Below are 18,842 nucleotides of genomic sequence, written 5' to 3' on the forward strand. Positions count from 1 at the left end.
ATAGCAAATAGTATAACAAAAAAAAAAAAAAATACGATTAGCGCTTTTTGTTTACTTTTTTCACATCCTAGATTCTATTATTAGTTTCCACTCCCACTCGACAGAAGAACATAATTGGCCCCGCCCACCCACCCGGTCTCCTTTTCAGTGATTGTGATTTTATCCGATTCGAATGAATGAATGATTTTATACTGAACAGAAATAACATTAGGCTTTAGAATGAGAAGAGGGGGCGTGAGCGAGGCTAGTACTTGCTAAGAAAAGACTGAATTTGGCAAATGACATACCCTGTAAAAAAAATAGAGGGTGGGTGGGCGGGGCTAGTATTTTATAAGATAGGACTGATTTTGGGCACTCGACTTTATTTCTTCGGATATTCGTACCGTTTTTTCAAAACGAAGTCGATTGCATCGGAAGAATGAATGCTATTTTGCCGATTATATTAATTTAGAAATTGGTATATTTGGAGAGATGCAGTCTTCATTCTAAGCAATATATGAATGAGTATAAGTTATTTATATGACAAAAAATTAATTAATTTATTTCCACTTTTAACTTTATTTAAAGATTAAACTTACCTCCAAATATTCTTTGAGATTAATTTTCGGCTTTTTCTTCTGATACTAAGAGGCTTCTTACTATGATTTCCCATACTGAAAAACGACAAACACAAACTTAACCACACAAACAAGAACACAAACCACTGAAGCGCAGTCTAACTTGAAAAGTTCGGATGAAAATAACAAGTTCTGGTCATTTCTAACAGTATTTAAATAGAAAACTAAATGCACTTCTTAGAAGAAACATTTAGTTGGTCTATATATAATTATTCTAGCGCGGGTTTAAAAAATATTAATTTTATTACCTGCCACAATTATTCTCAAACATAATCTTATTATTATAAGGTAAAGCTCGACTATTAATTCGTTGCTTAAATGTATTATTAATGCTGTTTTCTTATTACTTAGGTATGAAGTGTTTGATAAGGTCGATATTATATAGAATAACATGGTATTATAAGGTTCAGATGATGACTAATTCTATTGATAGGAATGTAATTTTCGACGATTACCTACTTCACTGAGTTTTCTTTAGGAAATAGTTTATTAGTCAATGTTAAGTTGTGTTGGTACCGGGACAAAAATCAGATAATTTTATTAATGTTATTATTTGGTGTTCGAAAAATCCATTTTTCACATTTAGAGCGGTGCAATAACTTTCGGATTACCATTCCATTAGATAAACCAGTCCCGTTAGTAAAATCGTAATTCGCCCAGCACCTGTACCAGCATCCCGCCGTCAAAATCCATCAGCGGCGATAAAAAGTCGCGTGTCCAATATTATAACCGAACATCTTGTTCCCAGTCGTGGAAATAGTGAACACTCATAAACTTTTTCGACTATTATGTAAGTATGTGAGCAATGGCAGCTGCGCCTCAATTTCCTCCTCTTAATTAATTATTCTTGGCTTCCACACCTGATACCTTTCCGACTTTCTACACCCAGCACGTGCTTCTATTTCCAGTTAAATTTTATAAACCTAATCCTTTCATCCGCGATTCAAAAAATTGGAGCAAGCGCTCTCCCCCGGAAAACTAAAAAATCCGGGCTTTAGCTCGACTTCATGATAATTAAAAAGAACCAGCGAGCTCGTAATTGGGAAATGGTCGTTCGGATTTGCGCTAATGTCGTTTTGATTACGACGCCGTTCTACTTTTTCGAAGGGGGTTTACGCCGCAAATAGAACGCTAGCGGATAACGTATGAGAGTTTTCGGAAAAAAGTTAAATTCGTTCGCAGTTCATTTAATCGACTTTTGGACACTTCTGTCCTTCCGGATATTGTTATCACCTGGGGAACTTCAAAGTGTCCCTTTTATCTTTTCGCCATCTCGTTATTGACGCTTTTTGTTGAGTGTTTGTAATTAATTCTAGACAGACGATGTATTAAGAGCGTCATCTTTACCGTTATGAAGGTAGCTTGACGGAAAAATGGCGCCGAAATTTTCCACCGATTTTTGTTCATCGCGTTAGCTTCCTCAGGCAGTACATTTTCTGAAATGAGCTGCTGCAGTCTGTCTGGTTAAACGCCAGGTGAGTCTGTTGACCGCCAACACCTGCTATTTTTTATGGCGGCTGCCGAACTCTCTTCAGACGGTCCGCTAATACGATAGCCACCACCAAAACAGATTCATTTAAATAGCGTTTATTGTGAAGTATATCATCGACTGGATGCCGATGGCTACGTCTTCTGTTCTTGTTTTTTGGAAGACAATGTAACACAGGTTTTGTATGCAAATGACATGTTTTATGATCGCGTGCAAGTGATGAAAGGACAAATGGACAGTCATTTCAGAGGCTGCGTGGAAGCCATGTGGGAAAAACGAGTCCACGCGAAAACGGAATTTTTAACAAAATTAACAATCCTGTTTGCCTTTTTTTTTATTTTGTTTTGCCTCTTCTATTTTTGAAAAAAAAATTTTGTTTTTTCACTCTCATCTAGAATTGCGTTAATAAAGCCCCTATCATTCTAGTATGCGGTCCAACATAAGTATACGTATTAAGTATGCAGGTGTCCCCCATCTTAGCTTTTTTATTGCTTTTTTATTAAGCCAAATTACTGAAATTTGAAAACCTCTATTATTTAATAGACGACATTTTAGTGTAGTCCTAAAAAACTACTTTAATTTTTTTGCAAATGGCGTAATTACTTAAACGTCGAGAAAAAACTCTTGATAAGTAAGAAATTTCGTTAAAAGGAGAAACATAAAAAGTTTCTCCAACTCGTAGAAAAAGGATTATAAGAAACATCTAAAATAAGAGTTTGAGTTTGAAAGATTATATACCATGACAGCTAGATTGTAGTTATTTACGTTACAAATAGGGTAAAATGATTATTACCTACGAGTGTGAAATTGACCCATAATGGTAATGCTTTAATCCGCGTGTGGCTACACAATTTTATCTACGACGTCTGAACTTGCTCGAAACCACTTTGAATGTACACAAGGAATTTCATTTGTGTGGAAAAATGTCGTAGATAAAATTTTCCTTTTGAACGCTAATAATTATCACTAAATTCTCAGACAGATTTTTTCAAACTTATGCATCCCTTGTCAAGTAGTAACAGTATTTTTTTTCCAAAGTATAATATTAATAAAAATTTGTTTTAACATAAAGACATTTCGAACTCTTGTTACAAAAATCTTCTACTTCATAAATGATAAACTTACTTTAATATATATATTTTTATACAGGGTGTCCTACCAAGACCTTTTCGAAGTACTGCCACGCCTTAGTTTTTTTCAATTTCTAACGTGGCACTGTATAAATTTTTCGTGCTTTCAAATTTTAAACACTCTCTAATCGAAAATTTCCGATACAAAATTTTGACATTTTTTTTTGATATTTCAGTATCGCCTATTTAAAATATTTATGTTTTGTATTTCGAAAATCGGTCGAGAAAGTGTTAAAAGTGTGAAAATTAATTCTTTAAATATCTCCAAAACGGTAAAAAATTCAGAATTTTGAAAAGTTGCTTAAAGATCTCCAAAAATTCTGGGATACATATATATATATATATCTTGATGTTTTTTTTTAAATATCTCATAACGGTCAAAAAAATAAAAATTAATAAAGAAAGAGGGGCAAGTTTATTGAAAGTAATCGTCCTGCATCAAGAAAATTTTCAAAAAATTTGTTTTGTTTTTGTTTAAAAAATGTCGAAATCTCAAAAAACGGAAAAAAAATCTGTAATGTAGTTTTAGAGTTTTGAGGAAGCATTTCCACTAAAACAAGTTACCATGCACAAAAAAAGTCTTAATCAATTATCTGTAAATTGGTTTACTAATAAAATAAGGCAAATGAGAGAAGAGAAACTTTAGGTCTTATAACAGATGCATATAAATTGCACAAGACTCAAGAGTTAAAATTGTTAATGTGTAACTACAGAACCCAATATAACCTAGAAATAAAATATGCAAAGATAGAAGCTAATAATAACTTTGTACTTAAAAACAAAAACAATCCTAGAGTCTTGTGGAATCTAAGAGGAACAATAAGAGAACATCAGTCACGGAGTCCACTATGCTTTTTCACACAGATGGTATTTGTAAAAAAATATGGTGATCTCCTTATTTGACTTTCTACTACTATAACCCTTTAGTACAATGAAAGTATTTACGAACAAAGACGAAAATGTTGATGTTGGTATACAAATTCACTGGATTGAGATTTGAAGGGGAAGTACGTTGAACACAATTAATTAAAATGTTCTTACACTTGATATTGCTGAGCTCTTTCAACACGTTTGCGTCGTGACCCTTTGCTGCTCGCGTTGTTGAGGTTCGATTTTTTCGGTGGCATTTGACTGAAAATAATAATTTAATCGTTTAAATATTAGAAAGAAGAACTGAAAAACATGTTATCATAGCACATTGAAATAATAAGTGCAAAATAATTTTCAATGGAGGTTAAATAAAAATAATATAAAAATTTTTGTACAATTATTGAAAAAGTGTGGGGAGCTTTGTGCCATTTTCTCATTGATATATTAATTAACTTTTATAAAACTTTGTGATATTACTTACATGTATAAATTGAAATTATTGTTCCTGTGCTCCTACTGTGGCTATGTCTCGTTCTCCTGCTGCTCTTGTTCTTATGATATTCTCTTTTTATAGCGTCAACAACACGTGGTAATTATGCTGTTAAAATGTAGCACGTTCGTAGATTTACCATAGCAGCGCCATCTATTGATTACTTACTCAACCCAGTCGAAAGGTATCGACACCTGTTAGAATCATTTGGAGTTAACAGATAATTGTGACTGTCAAATAATAGCAGACAAATAATTAACAATAAATTAAAATTGCGACTATAATTTGAGATTTAAACTATTCTATCTCTCAAGTTGGATCGAACTGCACATGGTGTGCGAATTTTATTATAATCGGTTAAGTGGTTTAGGAGTCCATTGAGGACAAACATTGTGACACGAGATTTATATATATTAAGATATCTCTACTACCTATAGTTGCAAAAGTTTTTGAGAAGATATTATTAAAACAAATATTACAATTTTTAGAGAACGAAAACATTCTTGTTCCAAATCAGTATGGATTTCGAAAAGGCTCTTCAACTTCTGCAGCTATCCTCAATTTTGTCAATCAAGTATCACAAAAAAAAAGAATCATACAATGCTTTTTTTCTGGATCTTAGTAAAGCTTTTGACTGCGTCTCTCACGACATCTTAATAAGGAAGTTACTTTATTATAATTTTCATCCGCTTAGCACGAAGCTTATCTGTTCATATCTAACAAACCGTACTCAGTGTGTGAAGGTAGATGGATCACTTTCTGATGAGTCCATTATTACTTATGGTGTGCCGCAGGGTTCCATATTGGGTCCCATTCTGTTTTTGTTGTATATAAACGATTTACCCTACTATTTAAAAAATGTTGATGTTATGATGTATGCGGATGATACGACTGTAAGTTTTGCAGACTCACCGAGAGAAGACACAATTTCAAAACAAAAGCAAATTATCACGAATACTGAATCATGGTTCCTTGCGAATAGATTAGGCATAAACAGTAAAAAAACTACGAAAATGTTATTCACACTAAAACATGTACAAAAAGATGAACATTTTGTAGAGTGTGTCAAATATCTTGGCGTATTTATAGATTTTAAATTGTCGTGGAATAATCATGGTGATCAGGTTGCCAAAAAGGTATCTAGAAATATCTTCTTACTCCGAAATTTGTCTCTTAGTCTTTCTATGCATGTTCTTAGAGTAGCATATTTTGCCTTGGTGCACTGTCATTTGGAATATGCCCTAAGTATTAGCGTGGGGCCATACGTCAACGTGTGACAGATTATTTAAGTTGCAAAGACGTGCCATTAGGGTAGTAGCCAATTTAGCTTATCGTGAGGACTGTCGATCATATTTTCGTAGTTTAGGCATTCTAACTGTACCGTCAATGTTTATTTTTAAGTGTTTAGAGTATATAAAAGACAGGCCAGAATTGTATCCGAAATTAAATTCGTACCACAATTACAATACTAGATATGATTTAATAGCGTATAGACCATTACGTCTTACAAAATCTAAAACTGGCATAAATTATTACTGTATTAAATTTTTTAATGTAATACCAGAACAGATAAAAATAATGCATACTAAACAGTTTCTAAACACCATTAAACGGTATTTGTTACAGAAGTGCTACTACAATTTTGATGAATTTTTGAATAATGCTTTAGAAATGGTTAATGTTTAATGATTAATTTAAGTAATTGTTATGCTCAGTTTTATGTTGTATGAATTTACTTTTTTTTTTTTTTTAATTTTGTAATTATGACATGTGCAAATACTATGTATCTTAGCACAAATAAAATATCTATCTATCTATATCTATCTAGATCGGCTGATTCGAAAAACATAAAGTATTACTAGTCCCGGACCAGGATTTTCAAAAAATTTCTGCCAGAAAAAAGTTAAAAAGTGTGAAAATTCAAAATCTAAAATTCTCCCGGATCAAGAGATTTTTCAAAACATTTACTTTATAAGATAAATAAGATTTTTTTTGAACGGTTAAAAGTTTATACGTGGCTAGTGAAAATTTCAGATTTTTGAAAAGTTGCCTGAAAATTTTCAAAAAATTCTGGGATATAGATAATTAATTTGTTTTTAAAATATCTCGAAAACTTGAAAACCGCTAAAAAATTTAAAATTCATAAGGGGTGGATTTCGACGAGTTTATTGAAAAAACATAAAGTCATAGTTCCGGATCAAGAGATTTTTCAAAAAATTAGTTTTGAAAATGAGATTGTTTAAACATGTCGAAATCTCCAAAAACGGCAAAAAAAATTGGAATGTAGATTTCGACCGGCTGATTGAAAAGAGGGTGGGTGGGGCTAGCACCTGCTAGGATAAGACTGATTTTGGCAAATAAGATCCTTCGAAGAAAAAAGAGGGTGGGTGGGCGGCGTTAGTACCTATTAAAATAAGATCGATTTTGGCAAATGACATACCAAAGAGAGGATGGGTGGGCGGAGCTAGTACCTGCTAGGATAAGACCGATTTTGGCAAATGACATAGCCTCTAAGAAAAGAAAGGGTGGGCGAGCGGGGCTAGTTCCTGCTAAGAAAAGAGTGATTTTGGCAAATTACATACCTTCTAAGAAAAGAGAGGGCGGGTGGGCGGGGTTAGTACCTGGCAAGATAAAACTGGTTTTGGTAATGACATACCCTCTAAGAAAAAAGAGGGTGGGTGGGCGGGGCGAGTAGAAGCCAGGATAAGACTATTTTTGGCAAATGACCTATCCTCTAAGAAATTTAATTAAATTATAAGAAAAGACACTAGAGGCTCCAAAGCACTTTCAAATTGTTCCAAATAAAAATACCTAGAATCTCAAGATTGTTTTAAAATAAAAAAAAAACAGGGTTTCAAAATTAACTCAAAAATAGGTCAGGTCAGAATTTTTCAAAAACAGAACACCAAAATCCCCCAAGATTTTCGAAAAATTCGGTTTGAAAATCATTTTTTAAATATCTCGAAAACGGTCAAAATATTAATGAGGGAGTATCTGGGGGTACAGAATTCGATCACTTTATTTGAAACACATAAATCAATTGTCCCGGATCAAGACATTTAAAAAAAAAATAGGTGTGAATATGAGATTTCTAAAGTATCTGGAAATCTCGAAAAATGGTCAAAAAATTGATACGTCGGTAAGAAAATTCCAGATATATGTGTGAAAAGTTGGCCAAAAATCCACAAAAAATTTCGACGGCTGATATTGAAAACACCAATTATTATTATTGGTCTGAAAACAAGCTAAATAGGCAAAAAAAAATTTTTAAATTTCGGTTTGAATTTTCTTTTTTAATACCTCAAAAAGTCGGAAAATCGTCTCGGATCAAGAGATTTTTCAAAAAATTAAGTCTGAAAATGATATTTTTTAAATATCTCGACATTTTGGAAAAGGGTCAAAAAATTCACACAGAGATATCGAAAATTTCAGGTTTTTGAAAAGTTGTCAAACAATCCTCAAAAAAAAAATCTAGACGGCCTGATTCGAAAAACATCAATTATTACAGGTCTCAGACCAAGAATTTCGAAAAATTCGGTTTGACAATGATTTTTTTTTGGAAATATGTCGAAATTTCAAAGAACGATCAAAAATCTCTGGGATATAAATTTTGACGGACTGATTCGAGAAAGTGTTAAAAAGCTGAAGAATTTTCGAAAAATTCGATTTGAAAGTTCTTTTTTTAAATATCGCCAAAAGTCGAAAAAGGGCCAAAAAAGTTCTACATTCATAAAGAAGGGGGTGTGGGATGGGCCTTATAGATTTCGATGAGCTGACTGAAAAAACAAAGTAATCGTCTCGCATCAATAGACTTTTCAAAAAATTCATAGGGGGTGCTGAAAGTTGGAGATTTTTGAAAAGTTGCCTAAAATTAAAAAAAAAAAACGCTCCGATTCGAAAGAATGTTAAAAAGTTAACGAATTTTCGAAACATTCGGTTTTAAAATTAATGTTTTTAAATATACCGAAAACTCAAAAAACGCCCAAAAAATTCAAAATTCATAAGGAAGGGGATGGGTGAGGGTCGGGAGTATAGATTTGTACCAGCTTTCTCAAAAAACATTAAGTAATGGTCCCGGATCGAGAGATTTAAAAGAAAATTAGGTTTGAAAGTGAGATTTTTTTAAAATATCTGGAAATTACGAAAAATGGTCAAAAAAATTCCTTGAGGTTGGTAAAAATTCTTGAAATTTTTGAAAAGATGTCTCAAAAACCTCTAAAAATTATGGGACATAGATATCGATGGGCTGATTCGAAAAACATAAATTGTTAATAGGTCTGTACCAAGATTTTAAAAAAATTGGGTTTGAAAATGAATTTTTGTAAATATCTCGAAATCTCGACAAGCGATTAAAAATCTCTACGATATACATCTCGACGAGCTGATTCGAAAAAATGTTAAGAGTTAAAAAAATTTCAGAAAATTAGAAATATCTCAAAAACTGGAAAAATGGTCAAACAATTCCAAATTCATAATATAGGTATAGATGGGGGATAATGGGGGTATAGATTTCGACGAGCTTATTAAAAAAAACATGAAGTAGTGATCTAGGATCAAGGGATTTTAAAAAAAATTACATTCTTTTTATAAAAACTGTCAAGGAACAATGAAAATTTCAGATTTTTGAAAAGTTGTCTAAAAATCCTGAAAAGATTCTGTGACGGTGTGAATCTAAAAACAAAGTATTAATGCTACCGAACCAAGATTTTCGAAAAATTAGGTTTGCAAATGATTTTTTTTAATTATTTCCAAATCTCGAAAAACGGTCAAAAATCTATGAGGTATTGGCTGATTCGAAAAAATTTTGAAGTTAAAGAATTCTCGAAAAATTCGGTTTGAAAATAATTAGTTTTTTAAATATATCGAAAACTCGAAAAACGAGCAAAAAATTCAAAAATTCATAAAAAAGGGGAAGGTGGGGCTTATTTAAAAAAAAAGTAATGGTTCCGGATTAATTAGGTGTGAAAATGGCATTTTTAAATATCTCGAAATTTCGAAAAACAGTCAAAAAATGTCGGATTTTTGAAGTTACCTAAAAACCATCAAAAAATTGGAGGATATGTAGATCTCGACTGATTCGAAAAAAATCAAGTATTACTGGTCTTGGACCAAGATTTTCGAAAAATTCGGTTTGAAAATGAATTTTTGTAAATACATATCTCGAAATCTCGAAAAGTGGTTAAAAATCTCTGCGATATAGATCTTGAGGAGTTGATTCGAAAAAATCTTAAAGAGTTAAAGAATTTACGAAAATTCGGTTTGAAAATGATGTTTCCTTAAAAATTTCAAAAACTCGAAAACCGGCCAAACAATTCGTTAAAGGGCCAGGGGATAGGTATAGACTTCGACGAGCTTATTTAAAAAACCTGAAGTAGTGGTCCAGAATCAAGGTATTAAAAAAGGTTTGAATATGAGATTAAAAAAGGTTTGAATATGAAATTAAAAAAAAAAACAGTCAAAATTCATGCGGGGCTCGTAAAAATTTTAGATTTTTGAAAAGTTGCCTAAAAACAAATTATTAATGCTACCGGATCAAGATTTTCGAAAAATCGGTGGTATATAGATCTTAACGGGTTGATTAAATAAACATCAGGTGTTACTGATCTCGGACCAAGATTTTCGAAAAATTCAGTTTGAAAATGGGATTGAAAAACGGTCAAAAAATTCATAACGGGCTAGCTGGGGGTATAAATTTCCATCAGTTTATTCGAAAAACAAAAATGGTCCCGGATCAAGAGATTTTGATAAAATTAGGTTAGAAAATGGATTTTTTTAAATATCTTGAAACCTTGAAAAACGGTAAAAAATTTATACGCGGGACCGAAAATTTCAGGTTGATGAAAAACTCTTTAAAACTCCTTGACAAACATAGTCTTAATAGTAACGGACCAAGATTTTCGAAAAATTAGAATTGAAAATGCGAGTCTTGAAAAAATCTTGGGATTCAAAAGACATAATTGTTAATAGTCCTGGACCAAAATTTTCTAAATGATTTCAAAAAACAAAGTATTATTGCAACTGTAAAAACTCATTTTTTTTGTATGTATTGAATACTTGAAATTTTTGAAAAGTGTTAATGGACCAAGATTTTCGAAAAAGTCGGTTTGAAGACATTTTTTACACGTTTCAGTATCATTTTACATATATACTACGTAATTTATTAATGTTAGTTAGATAGAAATAACTTATTTAAATTCGTGTTCCCCTTCGCACAAAAAAATCGCGTCTTTTATTTTCCAGAACTGCCAACCATTACAAAAAAACTGTGTACAGATTAAACAAAAGACGAAAATAGATCGATGGGCCAGACAAAACAAACAAGGACACTCATTTTGTTGCGAAAATTCCTTTCGATCAACCAAATTAGGCACACCGATTGAAGGTTTTGAATTTCGTTAAGACGAAACATTGCCTTTAAATTCCGCTGTGACAAATCGATAAAGAGTCGCCAATCTGATGGATTATATCCTGCTTTAGTTCTGGAAAGAGAGTGGTAATATTGTGGCTCCATCGATTCTAAAACATGCCTTCGAGCCGTCATTTCGTGATCAACGTTGTTCCCGCTACAGGGAATTCAACCCTTCTGCATTTCCTTTGATTTAAGCAAGGCGTCGGTATCGGATTTAAAATTTTGGGCTTCCCCCATATCACAGGAATTAGGAAATCAATGGCTAATCGTTCTCTGTGAATATCAACGAGTAGTCAGTTGGGAAAATTTCTGAATAATAATAATTATTATTATCATATCTAAATTATTTCCTCTATTTTGTCTCTAACGTGCAGCGCTAAAAGTTTAAATTTCAGGACATTTCTACTTGCTCAAACAATTTGTGCGTCTTGCCGAAAAAACAGTGTCTTGGGTGGGGATAAGTATATATCAAATTTGATGCACACAATGTAACACTAATTTGACTAAAGATATTTTTCAAAAAAATCTGACATGCTTATTAGTACTTCGAAAGGATGCAAACAATCCAATTTCATCGCCTATCAAACAAGTCAACAACCTCTGCAACTTTATCGCCAATCGATATAACTACAACAAAAAACCTTTTTTATGACAGCGTAAACGTAAGCGATATAGGTTTTTACGATTGCCGTATTAAGAATTAAATCCATTCGAATCCGGGCTAAGCCGAATCCCGATACGCCGCCATCTTGTTTAAATAATTGATCAGCACCGCCTCTCGTTTCCGTGCGAAAAAATATTAAAAATGCGAATAACCTCACCCCTTGACACCAAATCGAATCGACTTTATAGAATTCGTTGTGTTAACAATACGTGACCGTATCCCATATGCCGAATTTTATGGCATATGAACATAAAAAATGCCGTTGGTAAAAATTAAATTGTGGGTTGTCTGGGATTACAAAATGCGGGCCACCATATGGGCTACGGTGGCAGCGAATATAGGCTGGTGGTCGTGGTAAAAAATGGACACCTACCTCCGATGCTTATTTCGGTATTGGGAAAATAAGAGAAGAGACGGGTCGATGGGAAAATGGTAATCGGAGTGTGGGCACTTCAGGTAGTCTTCCATCGAGAAATTATAAATATTAATGGGGGTCTAATCACAACAAAAAAGAAGAAGAGTGTAACGATATAAACAGGTGTGATCTGCAAACTCCGTCGTTAACTTGAAGAGGCATTGATTAAAGCTTTTTATTTACCGAGTGTAAGCAAAATCTGTTGTCGGAATCTATTTTTATTAGACAAGTTGATACAAAATTTGACACATCTAAGCTTCTAGCAATTTGATTTCCATTTGAGAGATTCAATAAAGGTAATCTGCATTGGCTCATTGTTTCTTAAAAAATTTTTAGTCATTTTTAATTTCGAAAAAGATCTTTCCGCTGAAACCACCGAAAGAGGTATTGTAAGAAAAGTGAAACATGCTGTGATAATTTCAGTGACACTAGTACAGGTAGGTCATTCTGTAATAATTTCCCAGTCCAGTTTTTTTTCTACTTAAAAAATTAGTTGTAACATACGTCAGATATATTTTATTATTCCAAAAAAGCACCACAAGAACAATAATTAAAATAGTTTTGAAAATACGAAAATTTTCATAGAACACAACTGAAACTGATTTTTTTTTCACGTTTTATTACAGCATGAAGTTTCACTGTAGAACTGAGGACAAAATTTAAGTATTTTGTTGTCTTGCATCATAAATTACCTAGTCATACTTTTGTCGGATAAAGAAAAACAGCAAAATCTAAAATTAAAGAAATAAGAGAAACGAAAAATTGAAAAAACGCAAACCAAAAAAATTGAAAACTCGAGAACTCAAAGCGGAAATTCACAAGTTCAAAAACTGAAAAACTGAAAAATTTACACATGAAAATTCGAGAAATTTTAAATCCAAGAATTGCAAAATCTAAAAATTGAAGAAACAAGAAAAACGAAAAATGGAGAAATCGCAACTCCAAAAATTGAAAGACTAAAAATTTAAACTCGAGATATTCAGGACGAAAAATTGCAAAATTCAAAAATTGGAATAAATTAAAAAACTGAAAAATTTAAACATGAAGACTCGACAAATTTTAAATCTAAAAATTGCAAAATGTAAAACTGAAGAAATACGAAAATTGAAAACTTCAAAAGTTTAAAAATTCAAAAACTAAAAAATTTATACATGAAAACTCGAGAAATTTTAAATCGAAGAATTGCAAAATAAAAAAAATTAAAGACACAAGAAAAACAAAAAATTGAAAAACCGCAAACCGAAAAATTGAAAATCTAAAAACTGAAAAATTCACAAGTTCAAAAACTGAAAAACTGAAAAATTTATATGAAAACTCGCGAAATTTTAAATCCAAGAATTACAAAATTTAAAAATTGAAGAAACAAGAAAAACGAAAAATTGAAAAATCATAAATCCAAAAGTTGAAAGACTAAACATTGAAACCTCGACAAATTTAGGACGAAAAATTGCAAAATCTGAAAATTGAAAAATTCAAAAGTTGAAAAATTGATACACTGAAAAATTTATATACGAAAAATGGAGAAATTTTAAATCTAAAAATTGAAGAAACAAGAAAAAGGAAACATTGAAACATAGCAAATCGAAAAACTGAAAGATTAAAAATTGAAAAGTTGAAAAATTGAAAAACTGAAACATTTATACATGAAAACTCGAGAAATTTTAAATCGAAATCTAAAAATTGGGGAAACAATAAAAATGAAGAACTGAAAAATTCACAAATTCAAGAACTGAAAAATTTGTAAGAAAACTCGAGAAACAAAATTTTAAAATTGACGAAACAAGAAAAACGGAAAATTGAAAAATCACAACTCCAATAATTGAAAGATTAAAAATTGAAAACTCGAGAAATTTTAAATCGAAAAATTGCAAAATCAAAAAATTGAAGAAACAAGAAAAATGAAAAATTGAAAACTCCAAAACTGAAAAATTCAAAAGTTGGAAAACTGAAAATAGAACAACTGAGGAAAAAAGGGAAAATTGAAGAATTGAAAAATTCAAGTCAAAAAAGTTGTTTATATGTAATTTTTCAAAGAAGCGAGATTTGTTAAGCTGCACTTCGCAGTTTTTCAATTCTGCAATTTTTCGATAATGCAATTATTCATTTTTCGATTTTTCAGTTTCTCAATTGTCAATTTTTTGTTTTTTCAATTCTGCAATTTCTTGATTTTTACTTTTCATTTTCCCGGTTTTTCAATTTTCATTTTCACGATTTTGTATCATAATTTTTCATCTTCTCGTTTCCTTTATTTTTTCAATGTTTTTTTTTTCGTTTTTATAATTTTTCGTTCATCCAGTTTAAAAAATTTCCAATTATTTCATTTTCGATTGATTTAATTTTCAATATTGTTATTTTATAATTCAATTCGATTTTGCACTTTTTCGATTTTTAACATTTTCTTTTAGAATCTTCCGATTTTTGAATTTTTCGTTTTTTTTCTATTGTTCAAGTTGATTTCCAATTTTTATATTCTTCAAAGTTATCATTTGAAGTGTAATCTTTCGTTTTCTCAATTTTTGGATTTTCAATTTGAGAATTTTTGCAATTTTCCATTTTTTGATTCGAAGTTGAAAAATTGAATAACTGAAAATCCGAAACACCAAAAATCGAAAAAAAAATTATATATCAAAATCGAAGAATTTCAAAATCTCAAAAATTGAAGAAACAAGAAAAAAGAAATATTGAAAAATGGTAAATCGAGAAACTGAGAGATTAAAAATTGAAAACTTGAGAAATTCAAAACGAAAAATTTCCAAAATCTAAAAATTGAAAAATTCAAAATTTGAAAAATTGAAAAACTGAAAAATTTATAACGTGAGAAATTTTAAAGCTAAGAATTGCAAAATGTAAAAATTGAAGAAACAAGAAAAACGAAAAACTGAAAAATCGCAGATCGAAAAATCAAAAGACGAAAAATTGAAAACTCGGAAACTCAAAACGAGAAATTGCAAAATCTAAAAAATATTGCAAAAGTTGGAAAACTGAAAAAGTGAAGAAACAAAAAATGAAAAAGAAACAGAAATTGTTGGGTTCCACATCATAGGCGAGGAAAACTCCCTCGAAATAACCTTCAACCATTTTTTTTTTAATAAATCGTGTCACGTGGCGCCGCATTTGCCCCAAGCCACCCTGCTTCGATCAAACGACGACATTACCACCGTAAGTACCCAATATTTTAAAACATTCGTCCGTTTATAATTTAACTAGTTAGGCTTTGATGTCTGACAGTGAACGTTACAAACTTCCGGGAATTAACTCGGCGGCTTTACCTTATTTAATATTCATAGTCCTAATTTTGTAAATTGGACTAGGTAAGAAGCGATAATAACTGTCCTAGGACTTGATACTTCTTATTACTCGATCAATAAATAAACCGTTAAATCAACCCTTTGTATTTACCACTTGATTCGTATTAGTTCAATGAAAGAATAATGACTCGTCCGATCATCAATCAATACTGCGGCAAAAATATGAAGGGTTTTCAGACGTTCGTTGTTCTCCTATTTTCGTGTAAACAAGTTTATAATGATTGATCTTGAATCTTATTATTTTCGAGATTTGCCGTTTAGTCAATAATTGCGATTTTTAAAGTTTGGGGAAGTGCAGCGTCACGCTGTCAAGCGATTTTGTGACCTGAATAAAAGGGCTCTGCTTGGCACATTCATCTTGCGAGGAAGACAAAAATGTCGATAATGAATATTTCGAAGACAAGAAAGACCACGCAGGAAGAGTAGATTTAATCTGTGTATTTTTAGTCCGGCGACAATTTTAGAGAGCTCGTAATGAAGTTGAAGCTTGAAACTAGACAGAATTTACCTCGTTTCTGCATTTTAGTTCAATGCAGCATCTAAAATGGTCTAGGTGTATTTTTACCTAGATCCCTGGAGTTTTTCTGTCTATTTATATTGTCCCAAATTGACAAATCCGTTTCTGTTTCACTTAAAATTAAAGCGGCACTTAACCCCAATTAAATTTTCTTGACAGTCTTTATACATTGAAAGTAATTAATTACAACAAAGTTAAAACATATTATAGTTATAAAAATTATGTTTTACGTAGTTTCAGTATCTTGTCTGCACCGTAGTTTTCAAATTATTAGCCCCTAGCATGAAACTAATCAACAGATATTAATAACGTGGGGAGATATACAGAATGATAATTTAGATATGAATAAACTCCCAAGCTTTGTGGCACATCATGCGAACTCGATTTAACGATATGATTTTAGCAGTGGAAGCTATTATAAGTTTTCAAAACATAAAACATCAAAAACCGAGGTCTTAAATTTGATTTACATTATTTAGTTCAAACGACCTACGTAAAGCAAGATAAAGTAGCACCACTAATGGCGTTAAAATTTATAACAGTTAAAATCGTGATAGTACGTCAAATAGACCGAATTAAATTCAATTAAGTCAAATATTCTTTCTACTTTTTTAACTTCATTAAAGTGCAAATTTATCTCTACAAATTTTTTACACTTTTTCATTTCATCGAGACTTTTTTGTCGAATTATAAACTTTCATTGTGATAAACGCACAATTATATTTTTGAAAGGTCGGACACAAAAAAACTATATATTTACTCTTACAGTATTTGTACAGTAAACGAAAAGCAAATTAATCTGAATTTTATTGAAGAATGGTTTTTTATGAAAAGTGATTCCAGGTCTCCAACGAAAGTATGCTGAAATGAAATCGGCTTACACCTCAGTATGACACTATAACACATATAATTATCCCCGCAACACCGAAAATTTCCACGCAACACTGCGGCACTAAATTAAACAATTTTTAGAATATAATAGTGTTCATTATTTTCAAAGTTTTATTTGACCTGAATCTAGCACAAACAGATGTTTTCATGTCCGACCAAGATTAGATCAAATTTTTTTTTAATTAGGTGCATGATATTTTTTGAAAAATCCAGCGTTTGGAAAAGTTGTCCAAATATTCTCAAAAAATTCAGAAATGTAGATCTGGACGTGCTGACTCGAAGAATATAGCGTGTTCATAGCGGCGAATCAAAAATTTCCGGAAAATTTGGACTGAAAATGAGATTTTTTAAAAATCGTAAAATGGCTCAATTTCTGTTGGCAATTCTGGAAAAGGGTGGGAATTTGCGAAGAAACGAAGCCGAAAATGGCTTTTGGATACCAAAATCACAAGAAAATGTTTTTAGCTAATTTTCGAAAATAGTCGAAAATGTCAAAAGTGGGGAGTATTGAAAAATCCAGCGCTTGGAAAAGTTGTCCAAAAATGGTAAAATTTATTTTCTGAGGTATTAATCTTAATCGGAACAATCGTTTTTCCATCGATGTAGGCTTCAAATTGTGGATTAAAAAAGGTTTTTTCAAAAATGGTTAGACAAATCTATTTTATATTTTCCAAATACATATTTGTTTCTAAATAGTGACGCGATTAAAGAATAATAAAAAACTTTGAATAATATATATACAATTTAAACAAATCTAGAATTTATTCTATTATTGCCTCGGCTATAATAAATTTATTCCACATTTATTTTAATCTACTTTATCATTAAACTGTCAACCTAGTTCTAAATGTAATTTCCCCAATTTTATTTTCCCTAAATTTAGCATCCGCGTCAGCTGTTACACCAGTGACCACCAAACATCTAGATTAAGCGCAAAAAGATGTCAAAGATTCCAAAGGTTCCAGAGATTCTAGAAATTTTAAAGAATCGAAAGATTTTGAAAATTCTAAAGATTCCGAAGATTCCGAGGATTTTGAAGATTCTGAAAATTCTGAAGAGATCAAAATTTATAACAATTTTGAAGTTTCTGAAGAATCTAAAAATTATAAAAACTCTAATGTTTCTCAAACTCCAGAAATTTAAAAAAATCTGGATATTCCGCGACTCTAGAGATTCCAGATATTCCAAAAGTTCCAGATATTTCGAGACTCTAGAGATTCCGAAAATTCTAAAGATTCTCAAGATTCTGAAAATTCTAAAGATTCCAAAGATTCTCAGTACTTCGAAGGCTGAAGATTCCAAAAAGGCTGAAGACTCTGAATATTACAAAGATTCTAGAGACTTCAGAAATTAAAAAAAAATCAGGATTTACCGAGGCTCTAGAGATTCCAAAAGTTTCAAAAATTATAGATATTTCGGAATTTTAGAGATGCTAAAGATTCTGATGATTCTTTTAAGTCTCTGAAGATTCTGAAAAATTCGAAGACTAAAAAAATCTGAAAACTTCGATTCTCCGAAGATTCTGAAGAACATAAAGATTCCAAAGATTTCAAAAATTCCGAAGTTTCTAAAGATTCCGAAAATTCGAAATATTTCAAAGGCTAGAAATTCTGTATGTTCTAAAAGACGACCTACGTAATTTGGTGACGTAATGGGCAGCGAAAACTAAATGAGAATTTAAAAAATCATCCGGTATAACATTTATACTGACCATTTTCAAGTTTCCCCGACGTTTCATGTCCCCAAGAGTACGAAAAAATTGGTCTCCCATTTCCGTCAAAGTGCTTTTTACTGTCATCTGCGTGATAATCTTCAAAACTACCGGATCGATTGTTGTCAAATTTTGTAAGCATGTTAGAAATATCGTGTAGATAGTAAAATGCTAACCAAGAATTGGCCAATCATCCTCACCAACAATTTGATGACGTCCTCTCAAAATTTTTTACTAAATGACACTTAGATTTTATAATATAACATACTTCTATACTTTTGGTTTATGAATAAGCCTTGGTTTTTTTATCTCAGCCAACATGCTTTTTTTT

General features: G+C 31.4%; 1 protein-coding gene across 6 annotated transcripts in view; it reads right to left on the bottom strand.

Moving 5' to 3' along the window:
- LOC135127251 (uncharacterized) overlaps positions 1 to 18,842 on the bottom strand; it is a 206,524-nt gene that overhangs the window by 101,747 nt on the left and 85,935 nt on the right. For 3 of the 6 annotated variants that reach the window (XM_064053673.1, XM_064053675.1, XM_064053679.1), the window contains exons 2-3: positions 4,588 to 4,790; positions 4,278 to 4,367 (exon numbers count right to left, since the gene is read on the bottom strand). The exons of 1 other annotated variant lie outside the window; for it this stretch is intronic. In XM_064053673.1, the coding sequence (XP_063909743.1) occupies positions 4,278 to 4,363 (86 nt within the window). In that variant the 5' untranslated portion in view covers positions 4,364 to 4,367; positions 4,588 to 4,790. Of the gene's footprint in view, positions 1 to 578; positions 654 to 4,277; positions 4,368 to 4,587; positions 4,791 to 18,842 lie in introns of those variants that run through there. 2 more of the 6 variants (XM_064053674.1, XM_064053677.1) reach the window with 2 other exon arrangements.

This window comes from Zophobas morio, unplaced genomic scaffold (genome assembly GCF_036711695.1).
Source record: "Zophobas morio isolate AGI-343-1 ecotype UQ-CSIRO unplaced genomic scaffold, CSIRO_AGI_Zmor_V1 ptg000011l, whole genome shotgun sequence".
NCBI classification, from domain to species: Eukaryota; Metazoa; Arthropoda; class Insecta; order Coleoptera; family Tenebrionidae; genus Zophobas; species Zophobas morio.